This window comes from Myxocyprinus asiaticus, chromosome 24 (genome assembly GCF_019703515.2).
Source record: "Myxocyprinus asiaticus isolate MX2 ecotype Aquarium Trade chromosome 24, UBuf_Myxa_2, whole genome shotgun sequence".
In the NCBI taxonomy this organism is placed as follows: Eukaryota; Metazoa; Chordata; class Actinopteri; order Cypriniformes; family Catostomidae; genus Myxocyprinus; species Myxocyprinus asiaticus.
In genome coordinates this window covers 2,655,001-2,680,000 of record NC_059367.1, presented here as the reverse complement: position 1 = coordinate 2,680,000, position 25,000 = coordinate 2,655,001, and the positions used below count along the sequence as shown (strand labels likewise).

At 38.4% G+C, this 25,000-nt stretch overlaps 3 protein-coding genes across 3 annotated transcripts in view; 2 read left to right on the top strand and 1 right to left on the bottom strand.

The window, feature by feature from the left end:
• acaa2 (acetyl-CoA acyltransferase 2) overlaps positions 1-4,651 on the top strand; it is a 6,579-nt gene extending 1,928 nt beyond the window's left edge. The window contains exons 2-10 of the mRNA XM_051652577.1: positions 1-36; positions 385-513; positions 604-720; positions 956-1,103; positions 1,186-1,361; positions 3,401-3,530; positions 3,632-3,702; positions 3,792-3,946; positions 4,056-4,651. The exon at positions 1-36 is cut by the window's left edge and continues 131 nt beyond it. Coding sequence (XP_051508537.1) covers positions 1-36; positions 385-513; positions 604-720; positions 956-1,103; positions 1,186-1,361; positions 3,401-3,530; positions 3,632-3,702; positions 3,792-3,946; positions 4,056-4,140 — 1,047 coding nt within the window. The 3' untranslated portion in view covers positions 4,141-4,651. The remainder of the gene's footprint in view (positions 37-384; positions 514-603; positions 721-955; positions 1,104-1,185; positions 1,362-3,400; positions 3,531-3,631; positions 3,703-3,791; positions 3,947-4,055) is intronic.
• A 3,814-nt stretch (positions 4,652-8,465) lies between these two features.
• LOC127414886 (60S ribosomal protein L6-like) lies at positions 8,466-12,388 on the top strand. Its single transcript, XM_051653256.1, has 6 exons — positions 8,466-8,639; positions 8,727-8,840; positions 9,027-9,170; positions 11,805-11,853; positions 11,942-12,126; positions 12,207-12,388. Exons 1-6 carry the CDS (start codon positions 8,487-8,489, stop codon positions 12,357-12,359), a joined length of 798 nt encoding a protein of 265 aa, XP_051509216.1. The 5' UTR covers positions 8,466-8,486; the 3' UTR covers positions 12,360-12,388.
• Positions 12,389-13,571: 1,183 nt separating this feature from the next.
• LOC127414887 (dynein light chain 1, cytoplasmic) lies at positions 13,572-19,084 on the bottom strand. Its single transcript, XM_051653257.1, has 3 exons — positions 19,006-19,084; positions 17,973-18,109; positions 13,572-13,902 (listed from the first exon to the last, which is right to left on the bottom strand). The coding sequence occupies exons 2-3, from the start codon at positions 18,102-18,104 to the stop codon at positions 13,765-13,767; spliced, it is 270 nt and encodes an 89-aa protein (XP_051509217.1). The 5' UTR covers positions 18,105-18,109; positions 19,006-19,084; the 3' UTR covers positions 13,572-13,764.
• Between the last annotated feature and the right edge of the window lie 5,916 nt (positions 19,085-25,000).

Below are 25,000 nucleotides of genomic sequence, written 5' to 3'. Positions count from 1 at the left end.
ATAGTCAACAGTGTCATCATGGGTAATGTCATGCAGGTGAGAGACTAACTAACCACTCTGAACTACTCTTCTATTTTATGTGGCCAATCTAATAAATCTGTACTGTTCTTTATGTGTTCAGATAAAACAGTATTCACAATAGTATACTTCAAAGACGGATACATGTATATATTTCTATTTGTATAGAAAATTTTAAAATTAGCCAACGTAGATATGGTTACTGATATATCATACATTCCCTCAGAACTTCACACAGCAATATTATGATACCACTGACCCATGCCAAAATGATCTTCATTAATGGAACTAGTTTACTGATAATATAGTGGAGAAAGCCTGGTCTTCTCAAATTACTTTTGTGAATGCGGTCTCTCTGTCATCCAGAGCTCTGCGGATGCTCCTTACATCGCACGACACGTGGGTCTCCGGTGCGGTGTTCCCATACCAGTACCAGCACTGACTGTAAACCGCCTCTGTGGATCAGGATTCCAGTCTATAATCAGTGGAGCACATGTAAGAGTCCAGATTAAACCAAAAATATATCCGTGGCTTACACATCTCTACAAACGAGTTGTTTATAAGTATTGCATATTTATTGTGTAGGAGATCTGTCTTAAAGAATCTGAGATTGTTCTGTGTGGCGGCTCAGAGAGCATGAGTCAAGCTCCTTATGCTGTCCGGAACATTCGCTTCGGAACCAAGTTTGGAGTTGATTTAAAGGTAAGATTGAAGACACTGATTTACAATGCAATTTTGAGACTGCAATCATCACAAAAATAATAGGGAATTTTAAAAGTGTGATTTTCAGGCATGGAAAATGTATAACATTTTTAAAAAGTTTCTCAAAAATGTAAGATTCTTATAATCAAAAAAGACTGGTAAAGTCCTGGAAAGGCATTTGTCAAATGGTTTGGGAAGCCAGAATAACATTTGAACATGTTTGTGTATAAATCAGCTGGAAGACACACTGTGGGCAGGACTGACTGATCTGCACATAAAGCTGCCCATGGGCATCACAGCAGAAAACCTGGCAGAGAAATACCAGATCACACGAGACGACTGTGACCAGTACGCTTATCAGACACAGCAGAGGTGGAAAGCAGGTGAGTATTTGGACAACAACAGACCAAAACTGCATCCTGTTCACACACACTCACACACAGTCTCTCTCTGTCTCTTCTGCAGCTCATGAGGCCGGCTTTTACAATGCTGAGATCGCACCCATTGAAGTCAAAGCGAAGAAGGGCAAAGTGCCCATGACACATGACGAGCACCCACGTCCACAGACCACACTGGAGCAGATGGCAAAACTGCCACCTGTCTTCAAGAAAGGTGGCACGGTCACTGCTGCCAATGCTTCAGTGGGTATATCTATTCCAAATCAGCAGTAGCTTTTGATGATTTTCACTTTTATTTTGTTGACTCCTCCCACAGTATTTTGTTGTTGACCTCCACACTATTTTTTGTTGACTCCACCCACTGTATTTTGTTGTTTGCTCCACCCACAGTCTTTTGTTGTTGACCTCCACACTATTTTATGTTGTTGGCTCCTCCCACAATCTATGTTGTTGACTCCTCCCACAGTCTCTTATCATGTTGGCTCCTCCCACAGTCTTTTATATTGTTTGCTCCTCCCACTGTCTTTTATATTATTGACTCCTCCCATAGTCTTATGTTGTTGGTTCCTCCCACAGTATTTTATATTGTTGACTCCTCCCACAGTCTTGTTTGTTGTTGGCTCCTCCCACAGTCTTGTTTGTTGTTGGCTCCTCCCACAGTCTTGTTTGTTGTTGACTCCTCCCACAGTCTTTTATGTTGTCGACTCCTCCCACAGTCTCATGTTGTTGGCTCCTCCCATAGTCTTTTGTTGTTGACCTCCACGCTATTTTATGTTGTTGGCTCCTCCCACAGTCTTTTATGTTGTTGACTCCTCCCACAGTCTCATGTTTTTGGCTCCTCCCATAGTCTTTTGTTGTTGACCACGCTATTTTTTGTTGACTCCACCCACTGTATTTTATGTTGTTTGCTCCACCCACAGTCTTTTGTTGTTGACCTCCACACTATTTTATGTTGTTGACTCCTCCCATAGTATTATATGTTGTTGACTCCTCCCATAGAATTATATGTTGTTGACTCCTCCCATAGTATTATATGTTGTTGACTCCTCCCATAGTATTATATGTTGTTGACTCCTCCCATAGTATTATATGTTGTTGACTCCTCCCACAGTCTCTTATCATGTTGGCTCCTCCCACAGTCTTTTATATTGTTTGCTCCTCCCACTGTCTTTTATATTATTGACTCCTCCCATAGTCTTATGTTGTTGGTTCCTCCCACAGTATTTTATATTGTTGACTCCTCCCACAGTCTTGTTTGTTGTTGGCTCCTCCCACAGTCTTGTTTGTTGTTGACTCCTCCCACAGTCTTTTATGTTGTTGACTCCTCCCACAGTCTCATGTTGTTGGCTCCTCCCATAGTCTTTTGTTGTTGACCTCCACGCTATTTTATGTTGTTGGCTCCTCCCACAGTCTTTTATGTTGTTGACTCCTCCCACAGTCTCATGTTTTTGGCTCCTCCCATAGTCTTTTGTTGTTGACCACGCTATTTTTTGTTGACTCCACCCACTGTATTTTATGTTGTTTGCTCCACCCACAGTCTTTTGTTGTTGACCTCCACGCTATTTTATGTTGTTGGCTCCTCCCACAGTCTTTTATGTTGTTGACTCCTCCCACAGTCTCATGTTTTTGGCTCCTCCCATAGTCTTTTGTTGTTGACCACGCTATTTTTTGTTGACTCCACCCACTGTATTTTATGTTGTTTGCTCCACCCACAGTCTTTTGTTGTTGACCTCCACACTATTTTATGTTGTTGACTCCTCCCATAGTATTATATGTTGTTGACTCCTCCCATAGAATTATATGTTGTTGACTCCTCCCATAGTATTATATGTTGTTGACTCCTCCCATAGTATTATATGTTGTTGACTCCTCCCATAGTATTATATGTTGTTGACTCCTCCCACAGTCTCTTATCATGTTGGCTCCTCCCACAGTCTTTTATATTGTTTGCTCCTCCCACTGTCTTTTGTTGTTGGCTCCTCCCACAGTCTTTTGTTGTTGACTCCTCCCATAGTATTATATGATGTTGACTCCTCCCACAGTCTTTTATATTGTTTGCTCCTCCCACTGTCTTTTGTTGTTTACTCCTCCCACAGTAGTTTATGTTGTTGGCTCCTCCCACAGTGTTTTATATTATTGACTCCTCCCATAGTCTCTTATGTTGTTGGTTCCTCCCACAGTATTTTATATTGTTGACTCCTCCCACAGTCTTTTATATTGTTGGCTTATGATGTTGGCTTCTCCCACAGTTTTTTTGTTGTTGTTGTTGGCTCCTCCCACAGGGCGTGTCCGATGGTGCTGCTGCTGTAGTCATAGCCAGTGAGGATGCTCTTAAAGAGCACAAACTCACCCCATTGGCTAGAATTGTGGCCTATCACACCTCCGGCTGTGACCCCAGCATCATGGGAATTGGTGAGTGTAACATGCACCTACAGTAAATATTCGTACAGCTCTATAGCTATGAATACAATTATTAATAACTATAATAATTATACATTTGGTATATTCTCTAGGGCCTGTACCTGCCATCACAGAGGCCCTGAAGAAGGCTGGTCTTTCACTCAAAGACATGGACCTGGTGGAGGTACAGTACAGTCCTTCAATACAATAACATGATCTTTGTGTCTGTGAGAAGATGTGATAAGTTATTCTGTTATGTAATTGGTCTGTCAGGTGAATGAAGCGTTCGCTTCTCAGTATCTGTCCGTGGCTAAAGCTTTAGGTCTTGACCCGGCGAAAAGTAACGTTAATGGAGGAGCCATCGCCCTTGGCCACCCGCTCGGAGCCTCTGGAGCTAGAATCACAGCACACCTTGTACACGAGCTTAGGTAAGGACACGCATATTTACATCCACATGGTTATTTTTAGGATCTGGCATCCCATGAGAAGTATCATGCATTATGAAGTCATGTGACATATCCTATTCTTTGTTGTCAGGAGGCGGGGTGGAAAGTATGCAGTGGGCTCCGCGTGCATTGGTGGTGGTCAGGGCATCGCCATTATTCTGGAAAACACACAATAAGAAGAAATCAAGCATAAATTCACACCATCCGAATTATTAAAAATAGCCTTGTCCTCAGATGTGGCTCAAAAGGATGCATCTATTTTGCACATGCCTAATTATTCCTCTTATCATATGATCCTGTATTCATTTTATGTGACACACATGAGAGCATGATGGAAAGGTTTTAGCAGTCTGGGTCTGTGCAGATGTTAAAATGTTTGGTTACCGGCAGTAATACTGTAATGTGCCTTGCTGTACCTTTGCCTCTGTGCCTAATCTAACAGCTCTCTGCATTAACCTTTTGTCTTTGTGTCTCTCTCACTCCTTGCTTTTTTTCAGGTCTGTAATATATTCACTCCACTGTGTTACAACAGAATGTAGTAGAAAAACTCCAATCTTCATTGTGGACTTCTAAAAGTTATTTTGTTTAGAATCATGTCTAAATAAAATGTAGGGTTAAGATCCTCTTCCGTTTACTCCCCTGAGTCTTGACTCTTCATATCAATAAACAATGAGCTGTTTGATACTCTGTTCTGTAATATTCCATCTTTTTTCTTTCTTGGCATGCAGATGTTATATGTTTATATGTGCATATGTAGTCAGTCCTGCTCAACGTGCTCCTAGCGGGATTCGAACCGGGGTCTCTGGCATGGGAGGCAGGTGGCTAAAGGCTACAGCCCCTAGATCAGTCGCTAGTGCGCCTCTTGAGGCCAGAGGAGTGAAGTTTACATACTGCCCAGCTACCTACCAACTGGCTACCATTACACATACAGGTAGAGGTACACCTGGATTTAACCAGTGCTGACCACTGAGGTGAAAGGTCACAGCACTGCACCACAAAGGCAAAGACCTAAGTTCAAATTCTGGTTGTACTATTTACTTTGAACACTGCGATCATTTAAATAAGTGACTTTTAGAACATCCTTTGTTTAGTCTTCTTGTTCTAGATCAGTCTCCTGATTTTCTTTAGGGCATTTCACACCTAAGGCTCAAAGTAAAAAATGTCATCTGGTGAAATCTTTTCACAAATGATATAAATAAAATGAGATATATAATTTTTTTTTATTATTATTGTGAAAACAACATGGACACAAATTACATTTCAACGAACCTGATGCTTAAAGTTTTTAAAAGATTTCTAATTTGTATCACCTAGGACACCCTTATTTATCTATTACCCATAACCCAGTCTTATCTTGTTCCATGTTTCACATTGTACCAACTTTACCCCTGATAAGTAATTCATACTGTATATTTTGGCGCCACAATTCAAAGTTGGCACCACAAAAGTGGTTACAAACCAGTTTTAAAAATGGCGCTAAAACTCTTTCAAAATAACACGTGTGAAACATCTGACCAGAAATTAAAAATGATGATAGAGCGCAACAGTCGGATTCCGGAAGTAAAAATCCAATGCATTTTTTCCTTAGACGAATTTATTTTTAACAAAAACTTATAAACCTTTAAAGACAGATCTATCTTGAGCTCCCAAGTTGTTAGTCCGTGATAGATGCTTCTTTTGAAGCCATCCGTCTGCGTTATTTCAACTTCGTTGGTTAAAAATGACATCTATTAGCGGAATTCATCGTCGACAACTACATTACCCATAGTACAGCAGTGAAAGATCCACCAATCAGAGAACCGCTTCCAAGAAAACCCGCGACATAAAACCGGAACCGACCGCCTACTTCAGTGACGCACTCTGAATGACGCAAACGAGTCGGTCTCCCTGCACTTAAATATTTGTGTATATTGGAATATTTCGCAATAAACATGAACTATATTGTATCTATACTTATAATCAACAATCTAAAATTAGTAGTTTTATATATTTCAATAGTTTTATATTCGAGCATGTCATTCGCAATGCTTCATGGGATTGTAGTTCGTGCCCTCGTGAAAGACGGTGAGTACACAGTCTTGTACCTTTGACTATCTGTCAGATTTTCAAATACTTTTTTGCCTTAAAATAAAGTCTGTAGGTTTGCGATTTACCGTGGAGTTGGTTAGTTTGGTTCATGCTTTACAACTCTTGAATTGAGGATTGTTTGAAAAGTCTGGAATAAATTAATGGGAAAAATACTTCCAGAACCCAGACACTGGACGGGGCACTGTTGCGCTCCATATGGGTTTAAAGGTGCTAAAAGCAATTGTTATTGGTAACACACGCCTTCTCTCCAAAACCCCACCCTTCTAAGACGTGTCAGCCAACCCAATGTAAGCAATTTCAAATGTGCGCAGTGATTGACAGGAAGAGAGCTTTGTCTGATTGGCTAAAAAGGGCCAATGCTGCTTTCTTCTCACACCGATTAACACCGATTTCAGAGATATCTGTCAGGAAATAGGGACATTCTATATTTAAATAAAGTAATTATAGCACCTTTAAGCATATGGTGAAAAGCTTTTGTTTTTGTCAGGATATGCCATTTCTTGGTTCCTCTGTAAACCAGACAACTCACAGAGTAGACTTAACCCTTGTGCAACCTGCAGGACATTTTTGTCTTTTCGATCATTCTGGCTGTGTTAATGCCAATGGCATAAATCTTGCCAAAGGTGTGATGTTTCAATCTCAGTTCCTATAATACATCTGTAATACACTGTGTACACAAAATAGTTACACTCAGGACCTTCAGGACAAAAATGTCCCCATTGAAACCCATTAAAACTGCAATATTTGATCCCAGTGCCATTAAAGCATAAAATCATGAATTCTAAGGTATTATGCTTTCATTCCAGAGTCCTGGCTTCAAAATTGAATTTTTTTATATTTTCCACCAGATGGCGCCATTTTTCTCATGTTTAGCCTATGGAGCAAATACATGCTTTTTTCCTATTTTCTGTTTGCTGTATTATAGAGCACTGCAGGCCAATTGAATAAATGATGCAGCTAAAATTGTGTGGGTGTGTTGGTATGGATGTCAGAGTATTTTGTATGTGTGTACTGAGAAATGTGTGTGTGTGTGTGTGTGTGTGTGTGTGTGTGTGTGTGTGTGTGTGTGTGTGTGTGTGTGTGTGTGTGTGTGTAAAAAAAACAACAGTGTCATTTCGTAAACAAACTGGCTTAAATCCTGGGTTAAAATCCTGAAAATGAATGAATATTTGGTAGTCATGATCAGGACTGATGTTGGTTAAAAAATTAACTCATTGAAAGTGGAAAATAATATTAATATATAATATTATTATGGCAGTTTTTTGAACCGGACATTTTTATCCTCTAAGGACCTCTGAGTAATCTTTTTTAAACTGATGCACAAGGGTTAAAATGACAGAAAAAAACCCATCAAAATTTCATTCCAATCTTAAAACGACATGTGCACATTTCTATAAAACTGCAGGCGAAACATATCACTTCACATTAAAAAATACCTTAAAAACATTTTTTTTTTTTTTGGTCTTCAGTTTCTGAAGAAGCTTTATTTTTGCCTAAATGTATGTTTCTAGGCCATACAAATGTACAACTAAAGCCACAACGTTACAAATGTTTTGAAGGATTTACATTACTCGGCCAATTAGTGGCGCTCTCAGTCCCACGTGGCAATAAAATAAGCGCATGTTCCTTTAACGCCAGAAGAAAATGACGGAAGGAGAAACGTAAGGTCAATACGTCACGACTATATATACGTCAAATGCCCGGATGTTGGTCTTTTTTTTCTAACTGAAGGTAATTGTGGCGTCTATGTCTGTTTCCTCCAAACACAATCTACATTAATCTGATTAATCTGCACTTTATATCGCACTCTAAATTGTATAAGAACACATTATTACACACATAGCGCTAGTATCAGCGAATATTTGTGATTGTTGTGTTTTTTAAGCCCGATCAGTACGCGGTAAGGCCTGACACCGGGTTTACGTGATGAAACGGGCATCTGTGTGTTTTGTTTGCATATTAAAGGCCTTAAAATGATATACGACGGTTTGTCATGAGAAAACAAGTGTTGGATTGTGCTCTAAAAGGACGTATATATGTTATTGTATGAGCTGTAGCATGTTAGCTGTGCTACAGGAGTTTAGCCTCATGCTGAACAGTTAATGTTATTTTGATTATTAATATATGTTAGATATAATAATAGACTGAGTTATTAGTGTACATTATTGTGATCTGTGTCCTTGCTAATTGATAAGTGTTCATGTGTGCACTGCATGCGTTATAAACAGTCTATAAGCAACAGTTATACACGTTAATTACTGTCTTGATTGAAATAACTTATGGACTGTTCTTAAAGGTGTTTGACTAGACTTAATTAAATTGTCTATGTTGATAAATTACACTGAAATTGAACCCTGCCTTACTGGTTGGCTTCAGTAAATAATGCATATTTGTTTACGAATGCATGTTTTAATAACTCAATTTTATTTCTCAGATGGCTGAGGGCGATAAGAAAAAGAGGGTCCGTAAGCATCATCACGGGAGCCGTAACCCAGTCCTGGCCAGGGGCATTGGCCGCTACTCTCGTTCTGCCATGTTCGCTCGCCGGGCCTTGTACAAGAGGAAGACTCAAGCCTCTGTGACGAAGGTGAGTGTTTGGATCATCTGAACCAAAAGAGGATGGTTGAAGGAATTCTCAGTCCAAGTGGGGTAAAGATCCGTGTTGATTTTTCAGATAGAGAAGAAACTCGTCGAGAAGAAACCAAAAGAGAGAGCCCCCACCACCATCACCAAAACCGTCGGTGGAGACAAAAATGGAGGCACTCGTGTGGTCAAACTGCGCAAGTTGGTGAGTCAAACACCGACTTTGTATTTGACAGAATACTGCAAATGTTTTACTGCTGTTTTATTAAATCCACTTACACGGTCAGATGATGGTATTGGGATACTCAACTGTAAAGTCGACATGGAACGAAGTTATGTGGTTTTTCCCTGATAATTTCTCATGTTTCTGTTTCCTGTGTTCTGTATCCAGCCCCGGTATTACCCCACAGACGATGTGCCCCGCAAGCTGCTGAGTCACGGTATCAAGCCCTTCTGCCGTCACAAGAGGAATCTCCGCAAATCCATCACCCCGGGAACCGTGCTGATCCTGTTGACCGGACGCCACCGCGGCAAGGTACTTAAGATGCACGATAAATTGCAGCAAGCTGCACACTGACGAAATTTCACCAATCATAATATGGGGTACAAAAAAGGTACCAGTGTGAGAACAGAACAGATATTGGGAATGTGAACTGAAGGAATAGTTCACCCAAAAATTAACATTCTCTCATTATTCACTTACCCTGATGCCATCCCAGATGTGCATGACTGTCTTTCTTCAACAAAACACAAATGAAGATTTTTAGAGAAACCTACCGATTCGCTTTAGAAGACATTCATTGATCGACTGGAGTCGTGTGAGTTACTTTTATGCTGCCTAAATGTGACTTTTGGACCGTCAAAGTGCTGGGACGCGTGTACTTGCATTATAAGGACCTGACAGAGCTCTATCTTCTCCTAAAAATCTGTATTTGTGTTCTGCTGAAGAAAGACAGTCATACACATCTGGAACGGCATCAGGATAAGTGAATAATGAGAATTTTTGGGTGAACTGTACCTTTAAGCCTAAACAAAAAGGCAAAAAGTAACACAAATGTTGTCATTTATGCAAAAAAAATAATATATGTTTCTGAACACTGAAATGTGGAAAAACATTGGCCAAAATGGCAATATATCAACAACAACAAAATCGCAAAGTTGTTTACTACCTCCACGAATGCCGTCACAGTAATTTAATGTTCAGTTGACTAGTGACTTGTTGCAGAGTGAGCTATTAAACTGTTTTTCAGATACCAACACACTTCTGTTTTCAAACCTCAGAGCATTTTGTTGCCAAATTGTCTTAAAGTGGCAAGATTTGCACAGGTATGGAAAACCTGCAAATATCAGGGAATTCTAAGATTGTTTTCAAGGCCAGGAAAAGTTGCGGGAAAAAGTTTTTATATTGAATCTACATTTTACTAGTTGTGCGCTGGTCATAATATCATTTATTATTAGCATTTACATTTAAAGGGGTCATGAGACATTTTATATTTTCACTGTTCATCCACAACATTTAAACCACCTGTCTAATATTGTGTAGGTCACCCTCGTGCTGCCAAAACAGCACCAACCCGCATCTCAGAACAGCATTCAGAGATTATATTCTTCTCACCACAATCGTCAGTTAATGTTCACATCAACCATCAGAATGGGGAAAAAATGTGATCTCAGTGATTTGGAGCGTGGCATGATTGTTGGTGCCAGACGGGCTGGTTGTAAAATTGGCTATAACTTTCCACAGATGCGGTTAATAAGTGTTTTATAACACTAAAATCATGTTAACATGCATATTGTTTATGTCTTGTGGCTATACTTTTGAAGCAGTGAGTATTTTAACTAGCGATGGGCATTCATCAATAATTTGGTATTCGAATATTTAAGCTCATAAAAAATGAATATTCGAATATTCTATTATTTAAATGAAGGCAATTAATGAGAGAGACGTTGTAAAATTATTCTTTTAGTCAAAGGTTGCGTCACCATAAAAAAAACACGAGCTTTTATTATGTCCTGTTTATTTATTTTTATTATTGTTTTTTTTATTTTTTATATTTAAACAAGCAATGCGTGAAAACAAAAAAGTATAGAATGAAAGCATTTAAGCTCATGCAAAGCGAAGAAAAAGAAACCGCTAATGAAGTAGACTGATGCAATTAACATACAGGACAAATATAAACACTCGGCATATAATAGTTGTGTTTATATTGTATCTCGTGTTTTTGTTGAGAAAAACAAGCATATCTACATGCTCAGTAGACTATACTCATTTATACACACCAGTTTAAATGATGGAATGTCTCTCTCCTCAGCTAGCATAGTCTTTCTCAGATGCCATGTTTGTTGTTTACAGAAGTGTCGCAGTTATTAGGTCGTTACAGGGACTCTGCTTTCTGACGAGCTGCACATATATGACAGTAAAGTGCACACCGCTTATCCAGAACATTTAAACAGGAACCCAGCCTTCTCGCAGTAAGCCACATTCTCACAATAACCCGCTTTTTTGGTGTCCATCTAAATGTACTGACAGAACGGTTTGCTCATCAAATGTGATCAACTTGTGTCCACCCAGTGCATTCTGTTATAACTGAGTTAGTTGTGTGCTGGTCTAAAATATATTATTGACTAAATATTACTTGTGTGTAGAGTAAAACTCGCTTTCAAGTCAATGTGCTATTTGTGAGCGAATTGGTACATTTTAATTACTTTAAAAAAAAATCTCTAAAACCTTTTTTCTAATTACAAAAAATGGCAAAGGTCATATGGTCAAAAAGAGACTTTTTTTATAATAATATTTGTATCACTTCAATTAGGATTGTTTTGATATAACTTTATTTTAAATCATTTGAAGCCATCTGCTTGATAACGACTGCTCTAACTAAAATAGTTGAGGTATTGCAGGTTAAATTGCACACATTTACACCAACACACTCTTGAGTAAAAAGCTCCTACGTGCAAAACTGACCTGTAAAACAACGGCGACCCGCTCACATTCTCTTCTCCCACACAAACACTTCTGTTAGCTGAACATCTGAACTCTTCTGCAGAAATCAGGTGCACTTGATATTCACAATGCAAGAGGTTCAGATCAGGACTGAAACAGACATCAGGATCTGTTCATTTTATTCATCTACTATAATATTAATAGTGAATCTCTTCCTCTCTGCAGCGCGTGGTCTTCCTCAAGCAGCTGGACAGCGGTCTCCTCCTCATTACTGGTAAGCCAGATCTTGTCTGAAGCTCCAGATGGTGTCTGTCGTCGTTCAAGGGAGTGAATAATGAACCGCCATCTCTGTCTTCCCTCAGGTCCTCTAGCCCTGAACGGAGTGCCGCTGCGTAGAGCGCACCAGAAGTTCTGCATTGCCACAGCCACCAAGGTGGACATCTCTGGCATGAAGATCTCCAAAACACTGACTGATGCTTACTTCAAGAAGAAGAGGCTGAGGAAGCCCAAGCACCAGGAGGGAGAGATCTTTGACACAGAGAAGGAGGTAAACCATTTGTTTTTCTTTTGTACTAATTTCTAGAAGTCAAGTATTGTATCTAATGCACTTTATTTTGCGGTGTGCAGAAGTACCAGTTGACAGAACAGCGTAAGGAGGATCAGAAGGCTGTGGACTCTCAGCTGCTTCCTCTGATCAAGAAGGTTCCTCAGCTGAAGGGATATCTGCGCTCCACATTCTTCCTCTCTAACGGAGTCTATCCACACAAACTGGTTTTCTAAAGATCCAAATAAAATCCTTGTAAACCCAATCCACTCTGGCTTGTTTGTACTTGGTCTGGGTGAAAAATGTCAAATTGTCGTCCTGAATAATTATGGGCGTTGTTATGAATGGGGTCAGTTCTATGACTTGGAACAATTATTTTCTAGTTTGGGATTGTCTAGTTTTTCTCTAATTACAATTCAGTTATCTGCATTGAATTTGTTGAAACTAGAGCTTTCGAAATTAATGCATTAACGCAGATGTTTAATGTGTTAATTTTTCCATTCCATTGCATTTTTATCTTTTATATTGTGTAATACTTTGATGCACAAAAGAGGTAGGTCGATATATCGGTTTTACCGATTAATCGGTGCCGATAGTTGCTTTTTGGAACTATCGGTTATCGGCAAAAATCTATGCTAATAGTTTAATTATTCCTCCGTAGTCAGCGCTAATTTGATTAGATAATCAAGTAATTTTAATTGAAGCAAGGACATGCAAAGAAAAATGTGACTACATGCGACCACATTTATTGTGTCTCCAACTTCATATTTTGTGAATAAATAAACCTTATTCATCATTAAACCTCATCTGGAGAAATATATATATACAAACTGTTCATCTGGTGAATATATATATATATATAGGCTATTAAAAGCTTAATTTGTTAAATACTTAATACTTACATACAGAGCCGTGTCTGTAATTTCAAAATAAGAGTCCATTGTGTGTTTCGGGCTTGTTTAAAGCTAAAAATCCCACATTATGCATCAAATCTTCATTTATTAAATATTTAGTTATTATTGGTATTTTGGTTGAACAAACTGAATCTGGGATTTTATTTACGGCGTACCCTCTATGTCTGTTACTGTTATATTCTAATTTTAATTAAAAAACTTATCAGCTGATTAATCGGTTTAATAAAACCTTTTTCACCACCTTAGTTATCATTATCGGCAAAATCCACTATCGGTCGACCTTTAATGCATGATATATCAGCGGCCAAATCGTTATCAGCCGACAAATGTGAATGTAAAAGTTATAGATCAGAAAAGAAAATCAGGCCGTTATATTAAAGCTGTTTAAAGCCACAGTAGCAGTCTTGAGTACAATCATGCCATCAAAACTAATACAGAGGACATTATGTTATTGTGGATGTAATCAGTCGACTGTGATTTGTGCCGTGTCTAAATGAACCTTGCAGCCCCCAGTGATAACACACTCCACCCAAATAGCCAAATCATTTAGCTTTAATTAAAAAAACTGAGGTGACACAAAACATTCAAACTGTGTATAGAAAACAAAAATAAATACAATTGTTTCTTTATAGGAGAAGGCGTCGAAAGAAGGCAGGTCCCAATACAGGAATGATCAGCCTCGTCAGTACAGTCTGTTTTTAATTAAATAAAGCTTGATGCTGTTTGCTCAGCCAGACTTGAAGAGCAGGATGGCCACCTGGCCCAGGTAGAAGTAGATGAAATGTTTGGTCTCATGAGTCACATAGCTGCCGAAGTTCCTCCCCACGATGCAATGCCAGGTGGGGTTGTACTTTTTGTCAAACTCCTGTAAGGACAGATAGTCAACATGATATGGTGTTCTTCCATAATGTGACAATTCTGAATTAAACGACATTTAATGAGAAAACATGTAGGGTGGGACAAATCACAAGCCCTTTCCACATTATATCACATGCAGGATTTGTATTAGATATCTACAATTCAATTTTCACTAGTAAAAATGCTAATATTTGATATCAGGAATGGAATTACTACCAGTAAAATGCTCATTTTAGATACCAGTACTACTAAAAGTTAATTTAACATCAAAAATGATGTCATTACTTCTGAGAATACCCATTCTTGATATCAAAAATGGAATTTCAACTCGTAAAAAACTATTTTTGATATCTGTAACTGCTTTTTCACTAGTAAAATTTCACAATGATTTGTTGTCCACTATAGATATCTATAATTTCTACCTCCATCTCACTATGCAGCTATGCACTTCTTACTAGTAAAAATTAGAATTTCTTATAAAGTACATTTTTTTACTAGCGCAAATGTTCATTTCTGATATCAACAATTGAATTACAACTAGTAACATTTTTATTTTTGATATCAGGAATGGAATTACTACCAGTGAAATGCTAATTTTTGATATCAGTACTAGTAAAATTAATTCAACATCAAAAATACCCATTCTTGATATCAAAAAAGGAATTTTTAACTAGTAAAGAACAAATGTTTTATATCTGTACCCGCATTTTCCCTAGTAAAATTTCGCAATGATTTGTTGTCCAATACAGATATCTATAATTTCTAATTTCAGCTATGCACTTCTTGCTAGTAAAAATTACACTTTTTTTATATCAATAATTACAGTTTTACTAGTGCAAATGTCTAATCCTGATATCAACAACTGAATTACAACTAGTAAAATTGCTATTTTTATTACTGTAATTTGGTCTTAACTAGTGGTAATGTTCATTTCAGATATCTGGAATGTTATTTGAACTAATAAAAAAGCCTTTTTAAAAATCTTTAATTACTCAACTTACTGATTTGCCACTAGTAAAAAACAAAAAACAAATAACATAAAAAGTTAGCATTTTTACTAGTTGTAATTCAGTTGTTGCTTTCATGAATGGGTATTTGTACTAATAACAATGTAAACAATTTTTCTAGGAAGAAGTAAATAGCTGAGATGTGCATTTGAAATTTTAACTAGTACGAAATTAATTACAGATGTCTGTAACTGAGAATGTAAATGTCGAAAAGGACTTGCCATAGTGGGACTTTATTTTATCCATAGGGAATTTATTGTATGTTGAAAAGTGTCTCTATGTGACAGGCAGTTGGAGGGGAGGGGTTGAAAAATAAAAGGACTTGACATCATCCAAAAAGGAACGTTGTTTTAAGAGGAGGCGAGGCGAGTTATTTTGATATAAGATTAGGATGACAAAAAATTATATTGTTTAGAATAATGTGCATGGATGAATGATGCACAAGACCAGGAATGTGTATTAAAGGGTAGTTCTCCCAAACATTAACATTCTGTCATTATATACACACCCTCATGTTGTTCCAATCCCATATAACTCAAATTAGTCTTCTTTCCATACAATGGAAGTAAATGGAGACTGAGGTGGTCAGTCACTAACATTCAGCCTAACATCTCATTTTATGTTCCAAACCAGTCTGTCACACGGGTTTGGAATGACATGAGGGATAAGGGATGCACCGATATGAACATTTTTGGCCGATACCGATTTTAAAAACCTATAGACCAATACAGATATTTTGCAGTTTACCTTATTTTGTCATCAGATCACGGTTTTGCTCAGGAATTGTGTTTTAAAAATGTACAAATAATAAGTAATTTCCATTGAACATTGATTGGATCTGTTGAACACATGAAGAGAGGCAATTTAAAAGATATTGTCGTCCAGACCACTAGAGGGCGCCGCTTGCTTACACAATGCTGACGGAAGTCTATTTTTAAAAGCAGCCTTTTTAAGCTTTTGTAATCGCGCAAGACCTAACTGCAAACTTAATCAATTGTGCAGCCTTAATGGATACATACAAAATGTCTCAGAAGTCAAAGTCTGCTGTTTTCAAAGCGTTTAAATGGTTTTCCCACATCATATATAGGTAAGTGCCACTTTCACAAGTGTCATGTAACAATGGTTTTTCCTTCTTAATGTGAGAACGAGAAAGAATAAAAATTAAATATTACATGTTCTTTGGAGTGCCAACCCTTCTACATTCTGTGGCTATCACTATTTCTGGATTGTGCATTTGAACTAGAGGTCAACCGATAGTAGATCTTGTCAATATGATAACTAAGGTGTTGGGAAAGGCCGATAACAAATTAATTGGCCGATAGTTTTTAAAATCGATTTATAAAATGTAAAAAAAAATCTTATTCTTTCTTTACTATGCGGGCAAAGACAAAGAGTACAAAATTAATAAATTCAAAGATGCAGTTTGTTCAACCAAAATACCAGTAATAACCAGAAAAAACAAATAAATGAAGATTTGGTGCATAAAGCAGGACATTTAAGTATAAACAAGCATGATATACACCAGGAACTCTTATTTTGTAATTATAAAAAAAAACTATCGGCAACTATCGCATGGATTTTTGCTGATAACCGATAGCTCCAAACAGCAGCGATTTATCGGTAAAACCGATATATCGGTCTACCTCTAATTTGAATTCAACGAGTTTATACAAAGTGTGATGAAAATTATAAATGAACCATCTGTTTTTCATATCGGCATTTTCATGCATAAACCGATTTGCAGACGGTTTGAATTTGGTCATTAATCGGCCAAAAGATATCGGCGGCCGATTAGTTTTGTCAAAAGTAGCGGAACTTCGGTACCAAGTCGGTACTAAAATAAAAAAAAGATGTAACGATACCAGTGATTCTACAGTACCGGTAGTACCAAGCACTGACTCAATCCGGTACCCGCACACTGTCTTACTGACACACGACTGCTTTCAAACGCTTATTTGAGAGTGTGTTTTGTTGCTCCTTTTACACTGAAATGCACAACGAATCAAATTAAAATCATGATATGTCCTAGTGTGATTATTAAACCACGAAATGCTGCAATCTTAATCTGCATGAGCTTTAAATGAATGTGTGAAGCGGACCGCTCATACACTGGAAACTCCACAGACTATGAGAATCATTAGTGTTGCATGAGATGACAGAGCAGAGCACTAATCCACTCTGAAGCATTATATCATTTATTTAATTAAATCACTGCATTTGCACTTTAACGATCACATTGGACCATATAACGAACAGTTTATCCGGAGAAGTTAAACTTCCATCAAAAATACACGTCAAAATAAAAGCACGATTCATAATAAAAGCTAAACGCCTGAAATCGAAGAAATTGCAACAGAAATATATTATAACTTTATAGTAAAATATAATCCTCACTGTAGAAATAATAATAATTATTTTTATAATAAATAATGATTGTAATAATAGTAAAAATTAAGCAATATATCACAAGTAAGAGTGCTATTGTATGGAATAAAATTTGTTTTTAAAAGTTTAAGGAAATTTTTTTGATTAGACACCATTTTGATAATGAAATGAAATTAAACTTTAAAACATGGAATTCTGGGAAAAATAATAAATAAATAGGAAAAAATAAAACAGATTTCAGTAGGGCCCAAACAAGTGTTAGAAACACTCTAGGGAAATTTGCATATCTTTTAATTTATTATTTACATCGAAATGTAACTTTAGGCTAAAGGAGTGTGTTCAAAAGCACATTATCATAGTTGCAATTTTTTTTTGTGGCATCAACAACTGTGATATTTCACAGGCATCGTACCGACTACTGAAATTTTGGTACCGTGACAACACTATCGGTGCATCCCTAAATTTACGTCTTCCGCTAAAGCTTGCTTCTATGTAATTTACGTTTAAATGTACTTTTAAAGGCCATAAATGACGAAATGTGACTTTAAGGCTTTTTAAGGATCCACTAAGCATTTCCACCAACACAGTATTCAAAAGCACATCTACACTGCTAAAAATAACCTCTGGCGCACAAAGATTGATAGACGTGTATAGAGCATTCTGCCCAACAAACGCAGGCATTTACCTTCTTGATGTAAGCAGCGATGTCCTTCTCAATGTTGTATTTTTCCAGCGCCTGCGTGGCACACTCCACAGCATCCTGCTGCATCTCCTCAGACATGTCTGCGTTCTTGATCACTGCCTTTCTGTCCGACATGGTCACTATAAAGCCGTAAACACAGATAGATTCATTTGATGATGATATTTATTGACATAAACAGGACAACGCCTGACCAACACCTGCAGTTACTCACCCTCATGGCATCCCAAACAAGTATGACTTCTTCCGGGGAACACTAAAGGAGATGTTTTGCAGAATGTTAGGGAGCGGCAGCTTCAGTCACCAATCACTTTCAGTGGTGACTGAAGCAGTCATGAAATAACATTCTGCCCAGCGTCTGCCGGAAAAGAAAGTCATATGGGTTTGGAACAACATGAGGGTGTGTAAAAGACAGAATGTTCCTTTTTGGGTGTACTGTCCCTTTAAATGAACACCCCAAACCCAGATCTTCTGTGATGGTTTGACTGGTCAAAGATGCTGAAAGCTCACCATCCAGCCTGATGATGATTATGTAATATAGAGCTTTTATTCCATCTTTATTGCATAACATCACGTGGCATATTTCACCAGGTTACTGTTGCCATGGACACCTGAACTAAAGACTGTCCTCAGCACCAACATTATTACAACAAACTTACCATACGTAAACTGAAATGGCGCTCATTTAACTTTACATTAATTAAACCCAGTAAATTATCTTCATTTAATAAACATCAAATAAAATAGCTGTTTTCCCTGGTGTGTTTTTAGTGGTAAAATACATAAACGAATGGCGCCATGGTCATTTTTATATAGGTTTGAAATTATTTGCTAAGTTTTATGAGCAGCTAAGAAGAGCTTTGTAAAATTTCAATTATGAATGAACAGACGTTTGCATTATTTTTATTTTATTACTATTTTCATATTATTTTATTTTTTTCATATTATTTATTTATTTTTATTATTTTGCCTAATACGCAACTAAATGCACGAAATGTAGATAAGTAAATGTTTTTACCTTATTTATGTGTAGATTTTCCTGACACTGAGGGTGATGGTTCGTCTGTGATACTCACGCTGTGTGCTTGACAAAAAAAGTAGTACATGTGTAACTGCCGTTGACTCCTCCCACTCTCGACTCCCATTGGCTGCCGCTGGCAGGCCCGGTTCTGCAATTGGTCAGCTCTGCACGATTCTCGCCGCAATGTGTGCTTGCATTTTATTTCAGACCATCATGCATTGCTCTACAGACGCTTCACTCGTTTCATGGCAACAAACAAAATGGACGCAGTGGGGAAAAGGGCGGGCGCGAGAGAGCATGGCATAATTTTCTTTTTTTTCTAAATCAACATGAATATTTTGGGTAAATGTTGCCCACTGTTGCCGAGTGAAATTAATTAAATTAAAAATCAACCCAAAAGGCTAAAATGAAAATGGATGCAAACTAGTGGTAAAATGAAATACAAGGGACCTTTATTTATTTAATAATTAATTTAATGATTTTATATTGTTTTTTTTTTTTTTTTAACGGTTTCATTATGTATTTGATAATTTATTTGAATATTGAAAAAAGTATTTAACAATTTAAAGGAACAGTTAACCCAAAAATGAAAATTGTCTCATCATTTACTCATTTACATCCTGGATTTGTGACTTTCTTTCTTCTGCTGAGCACAAATTAAGATTTTTAGAAGAATATTTCAGCTCTGAAGGTCCATACACTGCAAGTCAAACTTTAAAGCTCCAAAAAGCATATGAAGGGAGCATAAAAGTAATCCATACAACTCCAGTGGTTAAATCTACAGTTGAAGTCAGAAGTTTACATACACTTAGGTTGAAATCATTAAAACTCATTTTTTTAACCACTCCACATATTTCATATTAGCTAACTATAGTTTTGGCAAGTTGTTCAGGACATCTACTTTGTGCATGACACAAGTAATTTTTCCAACAATTGTTTACAGACAGATTGTTTCACTTTTAATTGACTAAATCACAATTCCAGTGGGTCAGAAGTTTACATACACTAAGTTAACTGTGCCTTTAAGCAGCATGGAAAATTCCAGAAAATGATGTCCAGCCTTTAGACAATTAGCCAATTAGCTTCTGATAGGAGGTATACTGAACTGGAGGTGTACCTGTGGATGTATTTTAAGGCCTACCTTCAAACTCAGTACCTCTTTGCTTGACATCATGGTGAAATCAGCCAACCAAAAAAAAACAAAAACAATTGTGGACCTCCACAAGTCTGGTTCATCCTTTGGGAGCAATTTCCAAATGCCTGAAGGTACCACGTTCATCTGTACAAACAATAGTATGCAAGTATAAACACCATGGGACCACACAGCCATCATACCGCTCAGGAAAGAGACGCATTCTGCCTCCTAGAGATGAATATAGTTTGGTGCGAAAAGTGCAAATCAATCCCAGAACAACAGCAAAGGACCTTGTGAAGATGCTGGAGGAAACAGGTAGACGAGTATCTATATCCACAGTAAAATGAGTCCGATATCGACATATCCTGAAAGGCTGCTCAACAAGGAAGAAGCCATTGCTCCAAAACCACCATAAAAAAGCCAGAATACAGTTTGCAAGTGCACATGGGGACAAAGATCTTACTTTTTAGAGAAATGTCCTCTGGTCTGATGAAACAAAAACTGTTTGGCCATAATGACCACAGTTATGTTTGAAAAAGGGTGAGGCTTGCAAGCCGAAGAACACCATCCCAACCGTGAAGCATGGGGGTGGCAGCATCATGTTGTGGGGGTGCTTTGCTGCAGGAGGGACTGGTGCACTTCACAAAATAGGTGGCATCATGAGGAAGGAAAATTATGTGGATATATTGAAAAAAAATCTCAAGACATCAGACAGGAAGTTAAAGCTCGGTCACAAATGGGTCTTCCAAATGGACAATGACCCCAAGCATCCCTCCAAAGTTGTGGCAAAATGGCTTAAGGACAACAAAGTCAAGGTATTGGAGTGGCCATCACAAAGCCCTGACCTCAGACCGATAGAAAATTTGTGGGCAGAACTGAAAAAGCGTGTGCGAGCAAGGAGGCCTACAAACCTGACTCAGTTACACCAGTTCTGTCTGGAGGAATGGGCCAAAATTCCAGCAACTTATTGTGAGAAGCTTGTGGAAGGATACCCAAAATGTTTGACCCAAGTTAAACAATTTAAAGGCAATGCTACCAAATACTAACAAAGTGTATGTAAACTTCTGACCCACTGGGAATGTGATGAAAGAAATAAAAGCTGAAATAAATCATTCTCTCTACTATTATTCTGATATTTCACATTCTTAAAATAAAGTAGTGATCCTAACTGACCTAAGACAGGGAATGTTTTCTACGATTACAGGTCAGGAATTGTGAAAAACTGAGTTTGGTGTATGTAAACTTCTGACTTCAACTGTATATCTTCAGAAGCAATATAATAGTTGTGGGTAAGAAACAAATCAATATTTAAAGAAATAGTTCACCCAAAAATGAAAATTCCCTCATTATTCACTTATGCCATCCCAGATGTGTATGACTGTCTTTCTTCAGCAGAACACAAATTAAGATTTTTAGAAGAAGATAGAGCTCTGTCAGGTCCTTATAATACAAGTATACGGGTGCCAGCACTTTGACGGTCAAAAAGTCACATTTAGGAAGCATAAAAGTAACCCATACGACTCAAGTCGATCAATGAATGTCTTCTGAAGTGAAGTGATAGTCATACACATTTGGGATGGCATCAGGGTAAGACCTGCCGCGCGCTCCTGACACGCATATGCAGAAAAATGCGCTCCCGTTAATTGATCTAAAATACTGCCGTTGTTTAAGGTAAAACTAAAAACCTTGTATTAATTATATGTTTAGTGTATGTATAAATATATAAAACAAACTACAGTGAAGAAACAGTGATAAGTTCCTGTCGTTTCACTGAGATAAACCAACTTTGGGTCTACCGCCACCAGTTGCCGGATCGAGCGGATCTGTCCTGTGCTGAAGCACAGCATAACCTTACCGTGACAGTCAACTCAGTAACCGCACACAGTAGACGGTGAGAGAAAAAGAGTGAAAATACAGCTGTCAGCATAAAAGATAGACAATAACTTTCAGAAGGAGGTTTGTTTATTTTGTTTTCGCTAGTGATCTCTACTAGCATTATTAACTAGCCCAACGGTCAGAAGAACACCGGTACTGTTGCAATGGAAATCATTTACCCTGCCAACATTAACACAAGATGTCCCAGTACCAAACCATTAATTAATACAGAATGGTCCTAATTCAAGGGAATGAAGCCAGCCTACAAGCTTTTGAAGAAACATTTCCCTATTTAAAAGAAAAAATTGAAAATAAAACACACTGCACAAACAAAGAAGAGGAATGTGAAGAGGAAGATGTGATGACCTCTCCAGTCAGTATTTCTCCAGTTCCGTTTGATGAGCTGCTATCATTCAAAACCACAGACTCCCTGAACCATCTCCAGTGGTACTTCTGGAAACAGAAATGGCTGAGCTAAAACAGTTCATTCTGACCCACCTAGATGAATCCACCATTAACAGTCTGAAGGTTGAGATCAAGGAACTGCACTTCGACAACAGGACACTAAGAGCTCAAATGGCAAAACTCACAGAGGACTCTATACAGAGAGAAAGAGACATCCAGGAGTGTAAAGAAAAGCTGAAAAAACATGCTACATTTGTAAAGAGCAGATGAATGAATCTCCTAACAGCTCTGCAGAACCTGATTTACAAACAAATCAAGAGATGATGCATCCACCTCCTGTCACACACAGCAGACATGCAGAGGAGCTCCCTCAATCACAGCCCTCCTCATGCACAACACCAGCAGAGACTAAGGCACACACAGTTCTAGTTTTTTAGGGTTTAAACGCTTAGACAGAAAATCCTTGCAATGCACTGCTGAAACACAGAATGTGCCCATGAGCTGCTGAATAAAGATTATCTCGGCAGCCCCCAATGTACAGTATCATCATCCATACAGGTACAAATTATCTTCACAGTCTGCAGAATGAAACAGCCAAGGCCATGTATGAGATGGTAGAGAAAGCCTAAAAGACATTCAGCAAGCACATGGGTGGTCATGTCCACCTTACTCCCTCGGCTGGACATCCCTCTTCACATCATCGACCAAATCAATGCAGAGGTAACTCATGCATGCTCCAACCTGCCCAATGTGCACCTTGTCCAACACACCTCTATAAGGCCATGGCACCTGCATGATGACCTCCACTTGCACCAGGATGGCATCAGGATATTTGCCAAAGCCATTAAGGATGCTGCCCTTGGACGCAAATCATCTCACCATCCCACTCGCCCATCAACAAGCGGCTTAGGAGGAAACTCAAGACTGGCCCCTCATCACACTCAGCAAGAGCACAAGGTTCCCAAAGACAACCCACGAATTCACGATGGCCTCACAGTCAACAGCAGGGCAAGTTTCACCCTGAAGCCCCAGCCAGCACCCACTGCCTGAGCCTTCCCAACAGTCACTGAGTTACGCCCAGGTATTATAACAACGGCCCCCTCCTCTATCATCAGCTCCTCAACCTGTCTCAGGCGATACAGTCGAAATTAAACAACTGCTAAGTCTCAGTTCATCGTGGCAGAGACTCTGGAGGTTTAGTTATATGGATTAAAAACCATCTTGCCCCCTTTATAACACCCCTACATCAAGGTGCTGAAGCACCCCAAATCATCACCAATCCTCCACCTGGTCGTCTAATGGTTAGACGGAGACCTGGAGAGGCCTTCAAGCCACAGTGTCTCACACCCACAGTGAAATTTGGTGGAGGATCAGTGATGATCTGGGGGTGCTTCATCAATGTGAAAGACTGGTAGAGAGCATACCAAGACGCATGAAAGCGTCTGACAATCCGGGTTATTCCACCAAATATTGATTTCTGAACTCTAAGTTAAAACATTAGTATTGTGTTGATTATAAATGAATATTAACTTGTTTTCTTTGGATTATTCGAGGTCTGAAAACACGGCATCTTTTGTGTTATTTTGACCAGTTGTCATTTTCTGCAAATAAATGCTCTAATTGACAATATTTGTATTTGGAATTTGGGAGAAATGGTGTCAGTACTTTATAGAATAAAACAAAAATGTTCATTTTACTCAAACACATACCTATAAATAGTGAATCCAGAGAAACGGATACATTTGTAGTGGGCTCTTCTTTTTTCCCGGAGCTGTATACACTACAAACAATAATAAATAAGTACGTCAGAGTGCACATCAGGAGAGGTCGAGACAGAGATGGACTTCCTCCTTCACTGCCCAAAATACCCCTCCTTACGAGACTCACTCTACACCAAAATACAAACGTCTATCCCTGAGTTTCAATCACACAATGAGAAAGATTTATTACACCAGTGCCATAAACTTAGAGAACACATCAAGTGAGCATGTCCACTATACACCATCTGATCTGTTCCTTGATGCTGCTTGCTGTGTACATACAGTACAGTATACCAGTTGTTAAAATGACAAAATATTTTCTTTAATTACCCCCTACCCCCATCTTATTTTTTCCTTTATTATTATTGTTATTATTATTTATTATTATCATAATTATATTTACCTATTTTTTCTTTATCCCCTTTTCTCCCAATTTGGAATGCCCAATTCCCACTACTTAGTAGGTCTTCGTGGTGGCACGGTTACTCACCTCAGTCCGGGTGGCGGAGGACAAGTCTCAGTTGCCTCCACTTATGAGACCGTCAATCCGCGCATCTTATCACGTGACTCGTTGTGCATGACACCGCGGAGACTCGCAGCATGTGGAGGCTCATGCTACTCTCCACGATCCACACACAACTTACCACACGCCCCATTGAGAGCGAGAACCACTAATCACGACCACGAAGAGGTTACCCCATGTGACTCTACACACCCTAGCAACCGGGCCAATTTGGTTGCTTAGGAGACCTAGCTGGAGTCACTCAGCACACCCTGGATTCAAACTCGCGACTCCAGGGGTGGTAGTCAGCGTCAA

Coding starts and splice junctions, on each gene's coding strand:
- LOC127414886 (XM_051653256.1), top strand. CDS start 8,487: ATGGCTGAGGGCGATAAGAAAAAGAGGGTCCGTAAGCATCATCACGGG. Junction 8,841..9,026: donor TGGTCAAACTGCGCAAGTTG/GTGAGTCAAACA, acceptor TTCTGTATCCAG/CCCCGGTATTACCCCACAGA. Junction 9,171..11,804: donor CCGGACGCCACCGCGGCAAG/GTACTTAAGATG, acceptor TCCTCTCTGCAG/CGCGTGGTCTTCCTCAAGCA.
- LOC127414887 (XM_051653257.1), bottom strand. CDS start 18,104: ATGTCGGACAGAAAGGCAGTGATCAAGAACGCAGACATGTCTGAGGAG. Junction 13,903..17,972: donor TCGCTGCTTACATCAAGAAG/GTAAATGCCTGC, acceptor CTGTCCTTACAG/GAGTTTGACAAAAAGTACAA.